Below are 19329 nucleotides of genomic sequence, written 5' to 3' on the forward strand. Positions count from 1 at the left end.
CTTTTCTTTAGTCTTTCTTTTGGTCTCTTGAGGTCACCCTAATTTGTTGGAATTTATATGCTTCTGGGATTGGTGAAAGATTCTGGTTTGTAACCTTGTGGTGTCTGGTCAGTACTGGATTTCACTTTTCTATCTTTTCTTTGATCACTCCTCGGGTCTCCTGACAACTTCACGACTCTATCGGGATTCTGAGGTATTCGGTTCAGATGAAGGGTATGGGAATTTTAATAGGTTTCAGGTGAATTAATGAGTACAAACCCACACGCACGCACACACGCGCACACACACAAAAAAGAAGAGAGCGAGCAATGATGATGACATTTGAATCGGTAAGATTACCGAATGAATAATGAGCTCTCTAAGAAGAAAAAAAAAAAGTAGTTCAAGCATTGTATGACAGGCCCTCAGCGTAGATTAAGATCAATGGGGACATAACTGGGAGTTTCCTTCTAGAATGGGGATGTAGGCAGGGCAGTCCAATGTCACCCCTCCTTTCTGCTTTAATTATAGAGACACTAAGCCAATCAAAAGGACAAAATACTAAAATCAGAGGCATACTAATATCAGAAGTAGAACACAAGGTCGTTATGTTTGATGATGTTTTGGTTAGTTTGGGGACGCCAGAGAGCCCGTTTAAGGAATTGATGTTATCCTTGAATGATTTTGGTAGGCTTTTGTTCTATCAAGTTAACATTTCAAAAACGCAGGTGATGACACTTTACTATACGCCCACCGCAAACCTACGCAAATAATTTAATTTAAAGTGGGAAAATTAGAATATGAAATACCTAGGGATACAATTGACCAGTGATCTTTCAAGGCTTTTTCGAGCCTATGAGCCAGTATCTCCTAATATTAAAGCTGACATACACAGATGGAGCTATTTGAGCCTCAGTGCGAGGATATATGCAGTCAAGATGAATATTCTCCCACGACTGTTTTCCTTATTTAGGAATTTACCTGTGGAGGTTTGTTAAAAACTATTTCGAGATAAATCAAGGTTTATTTGGCCCGGTCAAAACCCAGTATAAAGTATGTCACTCTTCAATTTCCAAAGGAAGGTGGAGGCCTGAGCCTCCCCTGGCTGAGGAACTATTATTATGCTGCCCAGATTACTCCTCTCCTTTATTGGTGCAATGACACATACAGTATACAGCAACATGAAAAGTGATGGAGGCAGGTTTGTCAACTCAATTGCCGATCCAAGCTGCAATAGCGGACAAAGGCTTGATGGGTATATTTCAAAAAATGGGGAATCTGTGGCTGACAAACACGCTTCGAGCTTGGCAGACTGTTGTTAATGCCTGTGGGATTCACAAGTAGAAGAATTTGTCTCTAATAAACTCGATTCAGGCTTCAGATCTTGAAGCAAGTATGGGCTATCACCATTTTTTTCATTAACTCATAAAAAGGTTGTTCACAGCTTTGAGACATTGAGGAACGAATATGGTTTAGCACAGAACGAACTCCACGGGTACTTACAATTAAGGTCCTGCATTGTTCATGAATGTAAAATGGCTGATTTATCGGCCACTGAGGCAGACTTCTATCGTATTCTGAGAAATGTGATGTTTCTAGAAAGTGGGAAAGGGAGTCAGGTCTGGTGATATCTAAGGAGACTTGGAGTAAGTTCTGGTCCTTCCAATGTTCTACATCTAGCTCCATGAATTAGAGGGACCACTGCTGGAAACACATTATAAGCTTTTTCAGAACTCCCTACCAGGAGAAATATAAGGGCATAAATAGGCCATGTGGAGCGGAGAGAAATAAAGTTGCTGCAACTAATCTTGGTGGCCAGTAAGAAATTAATTAAGAGGAGATGGCTCAGCCTGAAGCAGCTAATACGAGATGATTGGATTGGAATAGTTATGGAGATATTTAGAATGGAAAAACTGACATATTGAATTAGACTCCAGAAAGACAAAGTTGGATTACATTCATTTCTCCCAATAGAGCAGACTTTATTTGATCCTGATTTTCTGACATGATGCTTAACTCATGTGCTCTCAAAAACGTATAAATATGTTCTATTTTAAATGTTTGAAGTGTCCCAAATACGTATTTATAAGTTTCTTTACGCTAGAAATTACAGTAGGTTTTGATGCAGCCTCGCCTCTCAACTGCAAAGAACGGTTGAAGAAATAGTAGTTATTACACAAACGGCCAGCAGAGCAAAATATATCAACCAGGGCCATGCTGAAAAAAACCTAAATTACTCACAAAACAGATTTGTGAATAATGATGAAACCTAGCTATATATTCTAATGCTAATTGCTGCAAAACGGAAACGGATAGAAACATACATTATTTTCCTGATAAAAGAAGAGACTTTAATATTTATTTTGGTAGGTTCCATGTTTTTATAGCAATAGAACACAATATTCTGTGGGCCTTGCAAAATAAGTCAAAATCCAGTAAAACAGTCGGGAGTAAAGGGGATTGCTTCTTTTAAAATGGCTGTGAGTGAATGAGTTAATCAGCGATGATTACTCATTTTATTTTTAACAGCAGCTCGGACAGCTAAAACTACTGACCAGTCTTAAATGTTGACAATGGATTGCTCCATTTGATGATGCTATGTTACTGGTCGTTTTGGGGGTCTTCTGAGAAATTACTATTTTGGAGATACAAGGTTTTGGCCCGACACCAGCTAAATAATACAGATATTTACTGTAATCATGACTTCACTACTGCAAAAGCATTGGTTTGTGATACAGCATAGGGTACAAATGTGGGCCACAATGTGTCATAGGAACAGAACTCTGTTGTGTTTTGAAAATCCTCTATAATTAAAATTATTTTTGTCCTGAATCATGGTGTATTGGCCACTGTGTGAGTTCTTACTTACTGAAAGGTATGTAGTCCTGCACATCAATAATGAATTCATTTGAGCCACCAGAGGCTATGCCTTCATTCCACAGTGACTGTGCTGCATGAGCTGAAAACTGATCACACTGAGGCTCAGCATCTGGTATCTTGTTCTAATGGAAATAATATTGTTGAGTTAGTTTGTCCACTATAAACACTGCAGTATACTAGTACAAGCCTTCTCAGGAAAAGGAAAAAAAAAGAGAGAAAGATATTGCACAAGGACAGCAAGCACCTGTGTTAGATTGGAGTAGGGAATTTTTTTTAAACATGCACTGACATGCAATGACTGCAGCTCCAGGACCAGGGTTGCTTGCTTATTTTGCTATCAAAATACATTTTTGTAGTGTTGTTTGTTAACTCTTTTACTGCCAAGGACGTTAAATGACGTTTAGTAAAAACCTACGGAGGGCCGCCAAGGACGTTAAAAGACGTTCTCCAATTTTATTTTCTCCGTTTTTTTTGAAAACGGGTGGAGGAAAGCCTTGGCCAGCTGTGGTGAAAGTTTCAAGCAGATCTAGTTAGCCTAATGACTATTTTTGGCCCCTAGATGGCAGCGATGACTCTCTTTTGACAAGATTGGGTAGGCATCAGTAGAAGACGTGGGGCGAAGCTAGAGGGGACAATGGCTGGGGATGGGAAGCGAAAATGGCGACCGGTTGCAAGCAGCTCACGCTTGAGCATTTTTTCAGTCGACGAAAAGCATTGAAAGCAAAGACGAAAAGCATTGACCAGTGCTAAATAGCACATTGATGACGACGATGATCATCATCGATGATGATGATGGTGACTCCGAGGTTGGAAGCGTTGACGCGGCAGTAGAAGACGTGGGGCGGAGCTAGATGGCTGAGGAAGCGAACAATGGCGACCGGTTGCAAGCAGCTCATCGACCAATGCTAAAGAGCACAGTGATGATGACGATGATGATGATGGTGGCTCCGAGGTTGACGCCGAAGTTGGAAGCGTTGACGCGGCGGCTATGACCACGTCATAAAGCCTCACCGGCTAGCGATGATAACACCGGAAAACGCGGAGCACAACAGAGTACTTCTGCACAGGCGGACGTTCAATCGGACGATGACGAGTACCCCGAGTCCAATGCATATTCATCGGAGGAGTGGGTACAGTCTGCTACTTGCTATTCCCTGGAAAAAAAGGCCGTCAAGAAAGTGTAACGTCTGCACGCGAAAGGGGCAATCGCAGTGAAACGAATCTGTTGTGCAAATCCTGCTCCGTCTCCTTGCACGCAGGGGAGTGTTACAAAAAGAAAAACTGTATTTGAAACATCCACATAATTGTAAATAGTACCACAGTTGCACACATTTGTAAATAGTTTGCGAAATTGTTTTGTCAAATTGTTACACTGTTGAATGTAAATAAACGTATTTTGCTATCAAAAAACACTTTTTCATTGTTGGTGGTAGTGTTTTACAGAAGTAAAGCGCTATTTAGGTGTTTGTGGCATCATTCATGGACAAAAAGAAGTGTACAATTCACTAGAGTGCATGAAATAACATTGTTTCACAATAAGCTTGTTTTCTCTGTTTTTTGTTTCAAAACAGAGCATTTCGGTGAAACTAACCATTTTCTATTGTTGATTACTGAAGAACGGAATAAGGTAGAAACAATTTTTTTTTTCTGATGAAAGATGAGAGTTCAATCTTTCATTTGGTAGTATGTGTGTTTCCATAGTCCAAACACAACATTTTCTGTGGACCTTGAAAGATCAGTCAAAATGCTTAAATCGGCTGGCACTGGCGGCATCCCTTTTCTGAAAACGTCTGGCAGTCAAAGAGTTAATTTGTAGAAGGAGACCATTGTTTACATGTTTGAGCTGTCACAAAAACACAACAACAAAAAAATTGTAATTGTGTTTGAAAAATATGCTTTTACAAAAAGCTCTCTGTTTTTTAAGTCGGGAATGCAAATTTTGCTGAAACTTAGGTATATTCTAATGCTGATTGCTAAAGAATGTAAAAGATAAAAATAAACTTTTTTCCTAAGGAAAGAAGAGAGTCTAATCTTTCTTTAGGTGGCTTGCATGTCTACATAGCAATATAACACAATATTTTGTGGGCCTTGCAAGATCAGTCAAAAATCAGTATAAGGCCGGGAGGAAAGGAGTTGCTCCGATAAAAATGGCTGGGGGTAAATGAGTTAAGATTCGATTTTAGTATATACATACTTCTCCAAGGACCACTACACCACTGGTTTGAATCATGGAAAAATGTTTAAGTACACTACTCACAAAATGTTAGGGATATTTGGCTTCCTGGTGAAATTTATGAGGGATATTTATGGCTTCCTGGTGAAATTTATGGAAAATGTCAAAAGTTCACACTACAGTGATATCATATCATGAAAGTTGGACATTTAAGTAGAAGGATGAAGGTGATTTCCTCATCTCAAAGAATTAATTGAAAGAAACGTTAACAAGAGTGGGTACACCACAAAAAAAAATTCTACTTCTCAATAACTCGTTGTGCACTTGAGCATCAATTACAGCTTGACTACGACGTCTCATGCTGTTCACAAATCAACTTCTTTGTTTGCTGAGGCATGCCATCCCACTCTTCTTGAACGGCAGCCCTCAGGTCATTGAGATTCTGGGGTGCAGAGTTTTCTGCCTTTATACGGCAACTCAGCTGATCACACAGGTTTTCAATCGGATTCAGGTCTGGAGAAAGTGCAGGCCATTTCTTTTGAGGTACACCAGTCTCCAATAGCCGTTCCCTGATGATGCCACCTTGAAGAGCTGGAGCATTGTCATCCATGAAGATGGCAGTTCTGTACCGAATGGACACACCTGCCGACATTGTAACACCGCCACCACCAAAAGCTCGCCTGGTGACAACAGTGGCTGATGCATAGCGCTCTCCAACATCGTTCGCGGCCATCATTTCTCCTCAACATGAATAGACTTTCATCAGAGAACAGCACTCAGGCACACTGGTCCCTCGTCCAGCGTAAATGCTCCCTTGGCCATGCAAGACGATGACACCTGTGCGTGGTGGTGTGGTCAGATACCCTTGCTAATCGTCTAGTACGCAGACCACACTGTTGTAAACGGTTTTAAATGGTCTGATGTGGCACGGGTGCCTCTCACCTCCCTTAAATGTGCCTGGAGTTGAGGGCATTCATCTAACGGCATTGTTCACAATGTAGCAGCCATCAGCATGAGATGAGGCCAAAGGAAGTCCACTTCTACATCTTTCTGTGACTCATACAGTCTCTCAATATCTCTGCTGCAACCTGCTGATGACATCTACATCTTTCTGTGACTCTTCCAGTCTCTCAGTATCTCTGCTGCAACTTGCTGATGACACTCTGTGACAATCTAAACTTAATGATTACTTCCGTCTGAGAATGTCCTGTTTGAAGCATCACAATGGCAAGGTACTGTTGATCCATTGTTAGATGTCGTCTTGGTCTCATGATGTCAAAATATGAACAGCATGATGAGGACGACTGTTTAAAGACCAGAATTGAACCAGCACATTTATTAGTCGATTCAAGGATCAAACACCTGTTGTGGCTATTGCCATTAAACTCCTCGATAGAGAACAGCAACTTGTGCAAAAAGTAGCGAAACATTTAACAGTTGGACGTGCATTCAAAAGCTTGGAGGTCACATTAAGTAAAACTGTAAATGCATTTTAGGCTCGCCCTGAAATTTCACCCAAAAGCCAAATATCCCTAACTTTTTGTTAGTAGTGCAGGTAGATGATGAAAAAAGTGGTGAGATGAAAACAATTAGGAAAAACAGATTGTATGCATGAATCAACAATGACAGTATGAATAACCTATTCTGTACAAACGGCTGCAATTCTTGATTGTATTTCTGTAATAGACATTTTATACTTACTACCATATATTTATTTTTTAATTGTATGGTTTAAGTCTGACACACCTTCAGAACTTGTATGAGATTCTGCTCAATCCTCGACTTTTGCTCTTTCTTTAGTGTTGAAGCTGGAAAGAAAAGACATAAACTTTTAAAAAAACATTTCTAAAGAAGATACACATACCGGTACAATATACAAACAGACACATTTATTGGTACCCCTTTCTTATTGAAAGAAAACCCCATAAAAAAGTAATGATCAAATGATTGATCGATAAAGACAGACATACTGTACATACATACTTTACATGCATACATACTGTAGTGTACATATTAGGGGTGTAACAAAAAAACGATGTGAACCGGAAATCCTGTTTTGAGTTTAACGATGTGAGTGCACCGGCACACAGACTAATGAATCGGTCTAAAAATAGTTTAATAGTTAATAGTTAAGATGTTGCTTATACAACTGTTCAAAACAACCCGAAAAGTCCAGTTGTGATGGATTCAATGCCATGAGAATGAAATGTCCTGGATGAATGAGAATATTATTCTAATGTCATTTAAAACTTTGATCAGTGCTGTCTAGGTACGGTGACTTGTCCTGAACCTTGATTTAAATGTTTCATACAGACCATTGGTATAGTTGGGTTTCATGTGACGTCACGACCAGCGGCCCAATCCCAGATGGGGGCAGGAAGTAATTTGCCCATAGGAAAAAGGTAAGAAAATGCCGAAGTTTTGTGCTGTTTATGGCTATACAAACCGGTCTAATCGGGAAAAAAATGAAAGCTACTTTCGTGTCCCGAAAGTAGTAACCCATAAAGGCGAAAACATTTTAAAAAATTACCAAAAGAAGACGGCAGACCTGGATTAAAAACCTTTGTCTGTAATCCGGAGGAGCGGAGTCGGATAACGGTCATATATGCAGTGATCACTCAACAGGCCGGTGTGATATTACTGGTGAAAGATATTATAACATTTTTAATACTTCATATTATTAACCATTATTAACATTCCAATTCTGAAATATTAACCTTGTCAAATTGTTTTGTGTCCTGTGCAGAGCAGATGGTGTTGATTTCGGTATAATCTGACCTTAAACTGGGTCATACTATTTAGTCTAAAAAAGTTCCTTCTCAGCGCTTTGTGCGAAAACACATTTCGGTCTTGAAAACAAAATTTGCTTTGAAATAACACACACACACACTCTTTACTTTCTTCATCAGTCACGACCACCGTAAATTTGGTTCAACTTGTTTGTGAGATTTTGTTATGGGGAAAAATAGAACCTTCAACTATATAACATATTCAGTCCCGAACACACACCCAAATCTGACCTTGTTTACGCCACTGCTCACGGAAAAGTACCAGAGAGTATGTTTAGTCTATAAATGAAAAGGAGGAGGTCTTTTTAACTATAAGAAGCTATTGTACACGTAGAAGAGTACATTTGACGCTCTGAATCCCACGATGTTTAAGTGATGATAGAGGCTGTTATTTGTCCAGAGATTCTCTGTTTTTATTAAATCATTTTTGCAAAAGGTGTATTTTTCTTACATTAAATCTATCTTCATTTTTGGAACACGCAAAGAGGACAAAATTCCTATATTCCTCTTCAAAATGGTGAACCCGACGTAAAACGACGGTTTATGGCGGTGCGTTCAGACGAATGGAACTCTCGGCCACATTAATCAAGGTAAGTGGACACTTTATCCACGTTTTAGAAGTTCTGTCTGTCTGAGAACGCTGCGGCTGATAAATTTGTCTTGCAAAATTATATTGAGGATGGGATTTGTGTAAGAGAAATAGTGATAAATTTTGAAGTCGTTTGGTTGGACGCGAAGTCCCAGATTTCGGATTTTACCACGGTGTTTGAAGTACACGTACGTGGTGACGTAAGCATTGTATACGGAAATGCCGTCACGTTGGGAAATGCGCTAATATGAAATAAAGATGAAATGGAATATGAAATAAAGATGAAATGGAGCTGCGCTGAATGGAAAATAGGCATAAAACTAAATGTCGAGAGATTCTTGGATGGAATTAGGGAAAGATTCTAGATTGAAGCAGCGGAGAGATCGCCCGCTGGTAGTAAAATCGAAAATAAAAAAGTTCCTTGAATAATATGGAAAATAGGCATAAAACTAAATGTCGGGAGATTCTTGGATTGGAATTAGGAAGATTATGATTGACACAACGGCTAGATCGCCCGCTGTGAAGATGTCGATAATAGATCCTTGAATAATGAATTGTATTATCAGCGCAGAAGAGGATTCTGCACAATTGAATCAAAGAATTGTGAACAGACAGGCTGAAATGGACGTACAATTTTAATTGACAAAGATGATACGCTATTAAAATGCCGATAGACTGCCTCTTTTAATTAAAAGCAGTATAGCGTAACGCTACGATGGTGCGTTACGATGGTTTTGCACAATTGAATCGAAGAATTGTGGCTTTCAGACTGCAAGCGGTATTAATTATGGAAAACACATGGCAGTCTCTTTATAATAAGGCCTGCCACAAAGTTGGTGACAACGCTTCGCTCCTTGCAGCCGATAGACTGCTTCATAATTGACTTAAAGCAGTATGTTATTTGTTGTGTGTCACGTCATTGTTACAACAGAAATATGAATGCGCAGATGAGGATATATCACCAGAGATTGGTACGTAACGTTACGAGGGGTTTCTGCACAATTGAATCGAATAATTGTGAACAGACAGGCTATATTAGTCGAGAGACTGCTTCGTAATTGACTTAAAGCAGTATTTATTATTTTAGGAGGAGATATTCGTTTGTTTGCATGCCGTCTTGTCGGTGAAGAAAATCAGACGTCACTATTTTAAAAGGGGGCGCAAAGAGCTATTTTGTCGACTAATTCTGTTATAAGTGAGACGTCACTTCATTTCTAAATATTAATACAACTTAACTATAATATAATATACTATAATAAGCTAATAACATACGGGAGTCAATAAATAAGAAGAGAAATGTACGCTTTATTTGAGCGCGTAATATAATTGTTTGACCCGAATAAGCTTCCGTTAAACTACGGGATGACGCTAGGAAAGGTTGAAAGCGCATGCACATTTGCGATCGGGGAAATGCCCAGTAGACATATCCGGGGGTTGAAAAACGAATAAAATGGATGTACAATTGCGGTGGAATAAATCTTATGGCGCCGTTATAAGCTACGGTAAGTTAATTTTATTGATGGGGGACTTTGAGGCTTGCACCGCCGGGCGTTCGACGTAAAATACGAGATATAAGAACGTGTTTACGAATGAAAAAGAACGACACATGATCGTGTATTTTTGGATAAAATGATGAATAATGCTAGAATACTAGCTTTAGGTATTTTGGTGAAGTTATAACCATTTATATAACTGTACGGTGCTATGTAATTAAAAAATCATTCCTGCTTTGATGTTTGACCAAAGGCTGACTTTACGGGCTGCGGCCTCCATTGAGAAAACATTAATTGAAAACTACACACTTATTAATTGACTATATTTGTAAATTGTTAGAGTATATCTGTCCTATCTCATCCTAAGTATTATTTATGAAGGTATGCAAAACATATTAAATTAAATATTGTAAACCATAATAAATATTGACATATAATTAGCAATTATTTAAAATTGTAAACTTTCATTGTTTTAATTATTTTATTATTTTTTATTTTTTAAATTTTTTTTTTTTTTTTCTTCCCCCTTCTCAAAATTTTTTTAATTTTTAATTTTTTTTAAATAAAGGAAGTTTTTGTTTTAAATATTTACTGACATGTTATAACCTAAATACTGTTGGGGCAGATTTTAATGTTTTCAGTCGAGTGAGGGTCATTGGTCGGGGTCATTATTTCAAAACAAAGTCAACTGGCGGGACAGATCTCTTCAAAACAAAACCCCCACCTACAAAGAAACTGCAACTGCCACCACCAGCAGGGCGGCGGGATGCGGCCATACCTGACTCCACCTGCTCGGCCTACTACAACCAGAAGGACAGCGGAGGTTCTTGACGCCACCTGGTGGAAAGTTTCCACAATGACTGCACCCTGAACTCTTATACAAATGTGATAAAAGAAAACTGCTCCACTACCCAATGTACACAATGACTGCACCCTAAACTCACATGCAAAAGTCTTAAATGAAAAACTGCTCCAATGCTTCCTTAATGCATTCCTGCGTCCAGAACTGTCCTGTGCCTTGAGTTAGTGATACCAGACCATATGATGTGATACTGACTGTTTACACTGCTATCTATATTTTTTGACAGATATAAGGTGATAACATTTACAGTAAAACATTTCGTAAATATAATGAACTGATTGACAACACTCTATACACACAGATTTATTATATTTTGAAACTTTTGATGTCTATTCTGTTTTGATCTGATTTGTTTATCTCTGTCTATTTTAAAACAGTCAGCTTTTTGGACAAACATCAACAAGGGGGACTAGCAAGCTTAATGGTAACATTAAAACTAAGGGCAACTTTATGTATTAATTATATTTGATGGATTGGCTGAAAACTGAGATTCTTTGTAAAAGTCATTAAGGTTAGGCTACAATATTTTTATAGTACAAAAGATAATACTGGTAAATTTCGTCTGGTTTCAGAAATTGAAAACAGCTACAGTAATATGAATACAGATAAGATACAATTTATTTCAATCTTAATTATTATATTTTACTTTTGTTAAATTTGGTCTTCTAATATTTTCCCAAATTCTCTTTTGAAATTTAAATAGTTGCTTGGGACGCATTGTCGAATTTACTGGTTAAATGTAACATTTTCCCCTCTTTTTAAACAAAAAACAAGCAAAATTTATTTACTGCAAAACTTTATATATTAGTCTGAAAAATTCTCTAAGCGATTTTTTCAGATGGGGGAATTATTGGTCGGTCTGGGTATATCGTTGCGAAGGACACAAACAGTCCATGTTGAATTAAATAAATATAAAATTAAAAGTTAATCTTAATGTGATAATTATAGATAGTCCGTGAGAATTAATTTTACAGGAGGACAATTGGGGATTTCCTTGACCATGGAGAAGGAGTAAGTTTTGGCAGAGACGGCGAAAATAAGGTGAATATGTTCCATTTCTATTTTCCCTTGGGGCCCTGGGGTTAGATGTTATTTTTTGATTTTATTTGTTGACGAAAGTTGCATTTATTTAATGGCCGGAAGCACATCCATGCTATATCTATAACAATAAATATTATAATAAAACATTTCAATAATCATTACATTCTGTAAACAAAATTGGCCTTGTCAGATTTGAACTGGCTAAAGATTTTCATTTTTTTGCATTAACTCTTTCACTGCCACTGCAAGTAAAAACCTACGGTTCACTGCCAATGACGTCAAAAGACGTCATCCAATGTTTTTTTTTTTTTTTTTTAAACGGATAGAGGAAACCCTTCCGCATGTCTGGTGAAAGTTTCCAGTCTGTCTGTTGTGCCTAATGACTATTTTTGGCCCCTAGAGGGCAGCGATGACTCTCTTTTGACAAGATCGGGTGGGCGTCAGTCGAGGCGGAGCTAGAGCGTCGAGCAGGAGATGAGAATGGAAGACAAAGGAAAAATGGCGGCCGGTCGCGAGGAGCTCACGCCCGAGACGTTTTTTTCAAAGACCAAAAGCATCGCTGAAAGAGCACATTGTTGACGACGATGATCATCATCGATGATGAAGATGAGGGTGGTGACTCCGTGGTTGAGAAGCATTGACGCGGCAGTAGAAGACGTTAGATGGAGCTAGATGGAGGAGGGAACGGGCAATGGCGAGCGTTTGCAAGCAGCTCTACACTTACAAGACGAAAGGCATCGACCAACGCTAAAATAGTACATTGATGACGACGATGATCATCCTCGATGATGATGAAGGTGAATCCGAGCTTGACGGCGAAATTGGAACCGCTGACGCGGCGGCTATGACGGTGTCGTAACGCGGAACACAACCGAGCACGCACAGGCGGACGTTCGATCGGACGACGGAGAGTGCCCCCAGTCCAATGCATATTCATCGGAGGAAGTGTGTACAGTCTGCTACTTGCTTTTTATTCCCCGGAAAAAAAGGCCGTCAAGAAAGTGTAACGTTTGCACGCAAAACGGACCAATGTGAAAGTGAAAGTAAACTGTTGTGCGAGTCCTGGCGTCTCCTTGCACGCAGGAGAGCGTTACAAAAGGAAAAACTGTATTTGAAACATCCACATAATTGTAAGTAGTACCACAGTTGCACACATTTGTAAATAGTTTGCGAAATTGTTTTGTCAAATTGTTACACTGTTGAATGGAAATAAACGTATTTTGCAATCAAAAAACACTTTTTCATTGTTGGTGAAAGCGTTTTACAGAAGTAAAGCACTATTTAGGTGTTTGTGGCATCATTCATGGACAAAAAAAAGTGTACAATTCACTAGAGTGCATGAAATAACATCGTTTCACAAAAAGCTTTTTCTCCGTTTTTTGTTTCACAAGAGAGAATTTCGGTGAAAGTAACCATTTTCTATTGTTGATTACTGAAGAACGGAATAAAGTAGAAACAAACTTTTTTTTCTGATGAAAGCTGAGAGTCCAATCTTTCATTTGGTAGTATGTGTGTTTCCATAGTCAAAACACAACATTTTCTGTGGACCTTGAAAGATCACTCAAAATGCTTAAATCGGCTGGCAGTGGGGACAACCCGTTTCTGAAAACGTCTGGCAGTGAAAGAGTTAATGAATGTGCTTAGGTCATTAAAGTCAGCCGAAGGCTGGATCCTAATTGAATGTCACAACAAACAGAATTTTTTCCCACAGGACAGGCCTACAGAACTTTACTAACATTTACTAACTCCTAACTAATAACACTACCAAAATGCTCTTTCAAAAAGAAAGGATGTGAATAAATGTTTATTAGTGACTAAATGAAAATATTTTGCACCCAGATGAGGTGATGAAAAGGTCAATCTAGTCCAGTCCAAGGGGCACCTGGTTCCACATCTTGCCTATCAGACCAGCAGGGGATCCGCTTTCTGCTCAACCCCCCACCTTCAGGAGCCAGCCACCAGCGGGGGCCAACTGAGAAACCAGTCAACTGCTTCCAGTTCCCACCAGACGACCTGAGGATTACCCAATGGAGATAGGAGGAATGTGTCCCTTTTCCGGGGCGTTCCACAAAGAATGAGTCACACCTTGGGCCCGGTGATCATCTCTGGCAGTTGATGTGGCTTCTAAAAAAGCTGAAGGATCCATCCATCCATCCATTCCCTTGACCGCTTGTCCTCACAAGGATTGTGAGGGTACTGGAGCCTATCCCAAATGGCTTTGGGCAGTAGGCGGAGTGCAACCTGAACAGGTTGCCAGCCAATCGCAAAGCTGAAGGACTCGGTTTAAAAAAACAAACTCAAGAACGAAAACGGAACTGACAAACGTCAACAAAAACTTCCCTATCCCAAACGACAACAAGTCTTCAATCGCGTCTCCAATTGCACGTACATAATGACACTCCTTCTCATACTGACTGCCATGCCAATTTTCTATTTCTGGGATCCCCCAACACAAATTTTGAACATAATCACAACGCACTGTCTTCATATATGATATGCTTATTTTACTGAGAAAAAACACACAAAAAAAAACAAAAACAAAAAAAATCTTTTAATGAATCACATTGTTTTGACATATGACTGACCTCCTCTCCTGCTAAAAAGAATGTTTTTTTTTCCCTTTTATTCTACTGTTGCACGTGCCATTGCGATGATGCAAATCCCGCGGGAATCCTTTGGTAAAAATGTTTAAATATTTAGTTGTTGGGCTTTATTTAAAAAGCCCAAAGGGCGGACAGAAAGATATTATAACATTTTTAATACTTCATTTTATTTTATTAACCATTATTAACATTCTAATTCTGAAATATTAACCTTGTCGAATTGTTTTGTGTCCTGTGCAGAGCAGATGGTGTTGATTTCGGTATAATCTGACCTTAAACTGGGTCATACTATTTAGTCTAAAAAAGTTCCTTCTCAGCGCTTTGTGCGAAAACACATTTCTGTCTTGAAAACAAAATTTGCTTTGAAATAACACACACACACACTCTTTACTTTCTTCATCAGTCACGGCCACCGTAAATTTGGTTCAACTTGTTTGTGAGATTTTGTTATGGGGAAAAATAGAACCTTCAACTATATAACATATTCAATCCCGAACACACACCCAAATCTGACCTTGTTTACGCCACTGCTCACGGAAAAGTACCAGAGAGTATGTTTAGTCTATAAATGAAAAGGAGGAGGTCTTTTTAACTATAAGAAGCTATTGTACACGTAGAAGAGTACATTTGACGCTCTGAATCCCACGATGTTTAAGTGATGATAGAGGCTGTTATTTGTCCAGAGATTCTCTGTACAGCGGAGTTATAAGCATTTCCTCTTTAATGACGAAGGACATTTTAAAGCCAATATTTGATGCCCCGCCTCCGTCATATAGTATTTAGAAAAGTCACATTTTTCCCCCCAGTTTTTCTCCGAGGTCTTGAAATGATACAAGTCAAATTTGAAGACAATCGGATGAAAATTGTTGGCAAAGAGGCAAAAAATATATAATATATAATAGTGAATGTGCAAAAATGGGCCAAAATTGTTTTTTCAAAAATTCATATCTCACTTCCTTCACATTTTAGGATATGGCTTCTACTGACTTTTTTGTGTGTATCTGGGCGCTTCAAGTGCCTGTCGAATTTCCTAACCCTCGGTCAAACATGCCGGAATTGGTGCATATTTTTCCACGCTAGGGGACGCCTGGCAACTTCATATCACATTTTTCGCCGAGCCCGAGGAGTGTGCAAAGTTTGGTAAGCTTTTGTAAATGTTGGGTACCCCAAAAATTTTATCGTTTACGGAGGAGGAGAAGAAGAAGAATTCCTATAAAAACAAGAGGGCAGGCGTCGCTGCCCGGGCCCTAATAACTAGGTTTCCATTCTCCATTTTAGTGGTGGATATGTAAATAAATCAAAAATAAAAAATAAACCTTCCTTTCTTATATATAATTCTTATAACATTTGCCACCAAAAACTGGAGTGACTTTACATTAGTCCCCTTTCGACAGCAGGCAAACACTGAACAAGAAAAATATTCATAGTCATAGTATAGCAGTTTCATTTTCATTAATCATCTCTGCTTGTGCTCACGTACACCTGACTGGGAAACATTGATTTAATTAGTTATGATGCGAGGCAGGTTGTGAATCTTTGGTTTTCCCAAGGGGATGATGGTTGAGAGGCCTCACTATAAGAGCTGAACCCTCTGTGTTGAACATAATATTGTTAAAAAAAGGCATTTTTTCTCCTCAATGTTTTCTTTAAAAGTTAAATAAAATAATTGACTTGTTTTGCCAGCCGCTGCTTGTTGCAGACAGTTCTTGTTAGAGTAAAATATCTTGCAAATATATCTTGAGTCACTGTCAATCTTTACGTCACATGAAGCTACAGTATGCAAATTGAGAATTGAGATGACTGTACATCAGCAAATATGGTCATACTGCACCTCCCCCAAAAATGGTGCGACCAAATCCTGTGCGGTGCGACCAATTGAATAAGTTAGTGTAAAGCCTCGTTTATACTTCTGCGTTTGCTCATGACCGGCGTACATCATGTGATCTACGCCGGTCATTGCGCACACGTCTCCAAATCTTGTAGCTGGTCGTAACATCATGGTCCGTTTTATGGCGTACTCATCCACCCCGTACCCCCACCCCCAAATGTGTTTGCCTCGCATTTCTAACTGCTTTTTGACAATTTGACATTTTGAGTTGAATGTTTTTTTTTAATGGGCAAAAGTGTTTTATAAAATAAATGAAGACAAAGTTCTATTTATCTTTTTTTTTAAAGGTCCCATAGTATGAAAATGCACTTTAGTGGGGTTTTCTATCAAAAAAGATGCATCCCTGGCCTGTCTTCAATCCAACCAGGCATTAAAAAAAGTTCATCCACGACTTCTTTAGCTATCTCCTCCTTTCTAAAATGTGTGCTTCAAAAGGGCAGATTAAACTTCCGTGATTTAGTAACGTCAAAAAGACACGTAAGTGCACTCGACCCAGCCCCCTGGGGTTAGTGGCACCACCGCTGGTAAAGGTTTGTCACGCCCACTGAAATTCGAGAAATTGGCTGTGAATTTATTTTTCTCTCCCTGCTCGCAAATGCTCCATGAAGAGGGGAAACATTGATCAAGAAAAAGTGGTTGCTTACTTCGTCCCAAGTATTTGAGAAGACAATGGATTACTTTTATTTTTTAAGAACCGACATCATTTCTCAAAGGACTGTTTTGCTAGTGAAAGCCTGTTCAGAGCTGGATTTGCAACACGTTTAAACATAATGGATCGGGGTCACAACAGTGTGAAACAACTGCAAATAGGAAAGATGATTTAGCCTTCCTTCCTATCCTTTCTAATAAGAAATGTACACCTTCTACCATATTACTGGTGTATTTTTAGTGCCTAAAGTGGGAGCTACATTTGTCGTGTGGAGGTTGTTTGGTTACAAGAGGTCAGACATGATAAAGCAGACGGTGGTTGGATAATATGAAGCGGTTAGGTATTGTTTTGTCAAGATACAATCTGCGGTGGTTAATTTGCCGTGACTGGCAACTCGCCAACTAGTTGACATGACTTTGTGATGCTAACCGGCCGCTAAGTGGCCTCAACTAGACGGCTTGCACGTTGCGACCGCGCAGTGGCCTAAATGTGCACATTTGTGGTATTAATAACAAAGATTCACGGCAAATCCGAGACGTTCACGGCAAAATAACATTTGCGGGAGAAATACCGGCTACGTCAAAATAACCACTGCCTAAACAATCACAAACTATCGCTACAACATAATCTCTGTAGTAACGTTATGCTACTTTTTCTTATGGTAAAACACTATGCCACTTTTCCACATATTAAAATAGTTCTCAAATTTGTAAAAGACATGCATTTTTCTTTTCTTCTGCTGCCATTGCCAATCTTTTCCATTCACAACATTAGCACATGGCTACCATGACCCAAATCACTGCCCCCTTCGGAAGAGAAGGGTATGGCCTAGGCGTGGCCTGGTGCAGCTATTTACATAAAAGTAACACACCCCTAAAACAGGCTGTTTTGAACAGAGCGTTTTTTAGCTGATTTAGGGACAGCAAAAATATTAGATCCAAAGTAATTTTTGACAAATGCATGTAACAGACATGTCTTTTACACATTTGAGCACTATTTTAGTATGTTGAAAAGTTGAATAATATGAGACCTTTAAATAATGAAAAGACCTCAAACAAGCAATTTAAGGCACTTAACTTCCTTTAAACATGGAGAGTGAATTACAAAGTAGCTTTGGTGCAGAATATTGAAAAATAATTAAAGTAAGATGTCAAATTTGCTTTATCAGCCGGCAGCCAGACACTCAAGACGGTCGTTGGTCATGCTCACAGGTAGCCGCGAGCCACTTCTGCCATGTCATACAATGACAGCGTAATTAATTTGCGGTTTCTTAGCGTCTTAAATTAGCGATTGAATATGTGTTCTGGATAGCGTTGTTGATGTTGGTCGCAACTACAATGACAATCCCATAACAACTACGGTTAAGTAACGTCTAAAAGGGATGTCAAGCCACGATGTGGGCGAACTTGAAAGTAAACGTGTACTATGGCATTGCCGTCAATGCATTACTGTATTTGGTAAACTTTATTGTGAAGTTAGACTGATCGTCTATATCCCGTTGAGTATGTTTCAGCTTCCTTGACATGTCAGAATTGACTGTGACTGCGCACTTTGTGTTTGTTGTCGTCCTCCTAGCTATCTGCACTCTGGCGCACTTATCCAGTTGAACCCAGTTAAGACCATCAGGTCACACATTTTCACATGGGCTAGGCTGAGCCATCCCCGTGTGGGTTGGCGGCCAAGGCAGTATAAGAGTAGAGACCATTTTGAACAGATTGGCCCTTCCACATTCAGCTGAAAAGTCTCCACAGCTGTGCACTCGATCTTTCTGACATCAAGTAAACAGTTCAATTGAAAATATGCAGTCTCCTGGTTGTTATTATTAGAATAGCGAGCATTCAAGATAAAATAACTGGTGAAAGTTCACATCTGAACTTTCCAGCACACCAAAATTTTGCGATGTGGTGATTAAAAAAAAGCCTTCTAGTCTCTAAAAAAAACATTTATTAATGGACTTTATGCAAGAATATGGAGGCATATGAGCTTCTGTTTATTCTAAGCGACCGGAGACACCATCTTGAGAAAAAGTAACCAATTCTTTAAAATTGTGTTAACGTAGATTTTTGTAATATAAAACTAGGGCCCGACCGATATACACTTTTGAGGCCGATGCAGGTATCGATTTTTGGCAACAACAAAAAAACAGATAACCGATTAATTTGCCGATGATTTAAAAAAATATATTTAATGCATAAATATATATTTTTGGCCTCTTGGGTCAGTGTGGTGCTATTCATCCATGTTGTACACACTTAAAGCGAAACAAAAGAAAGCTGCGATTGAATTATATTAAAATAACAAATTTTTCACAAAATGGGATCTACCTTCGATTTTAGCATTAGCGCTAGGCTAGCGATGTTTTAAAAATAAAGCATGTTTTGTA

At 39.0% G+C, this 19329-nt stretch overlaps 1 protein-coding gene across 2 annotated transcripts in view; it reads right to left on the minus strand.

The window, feature by feature from the left end:
* The window catches only part of trappc11 (trafficking protein particle complex subunit 11), a 171654-nt gene that overhangs the window by 74689 nt on the left and 77636 nt on the right, over positions 1–19329 (minus strand). For both annotated transcript variants that reach the window (XM_077578862.1, XM_077578861.1), the window contains exons 15-16: positions 6779–6840; positions 2849–2981 (exon numbers count right to left, since the gene is read on the minus strand). In XM_077578862.1, the coding sequence (XP_077434988.1) occupies positions 2849–2981; positions 6779–6840 (195 nt within the window). The remainder of the gene's footprint in view (positions 1–2848; positions 2982–6778; positions 6841–19329) is intronic.

The sequence above is a fragment of the Vanacampus margaritifer genome, chromosome 10 (genome assembly GCF_051991255.1).
Source record: "Vanacampus margaritifer isolate UIUO_Vmar chromosome 10, RoL_Vmar_1.0, whole genome shotgun sequence".
NCBI classification, from domain to species: domain Eukaryota; kingdom Metazoa; phylum Chordata; class Actinopteri; order Syngnathiformes; family Syngnathidae; genus Vanacampus; species Vanacampus margaritifer.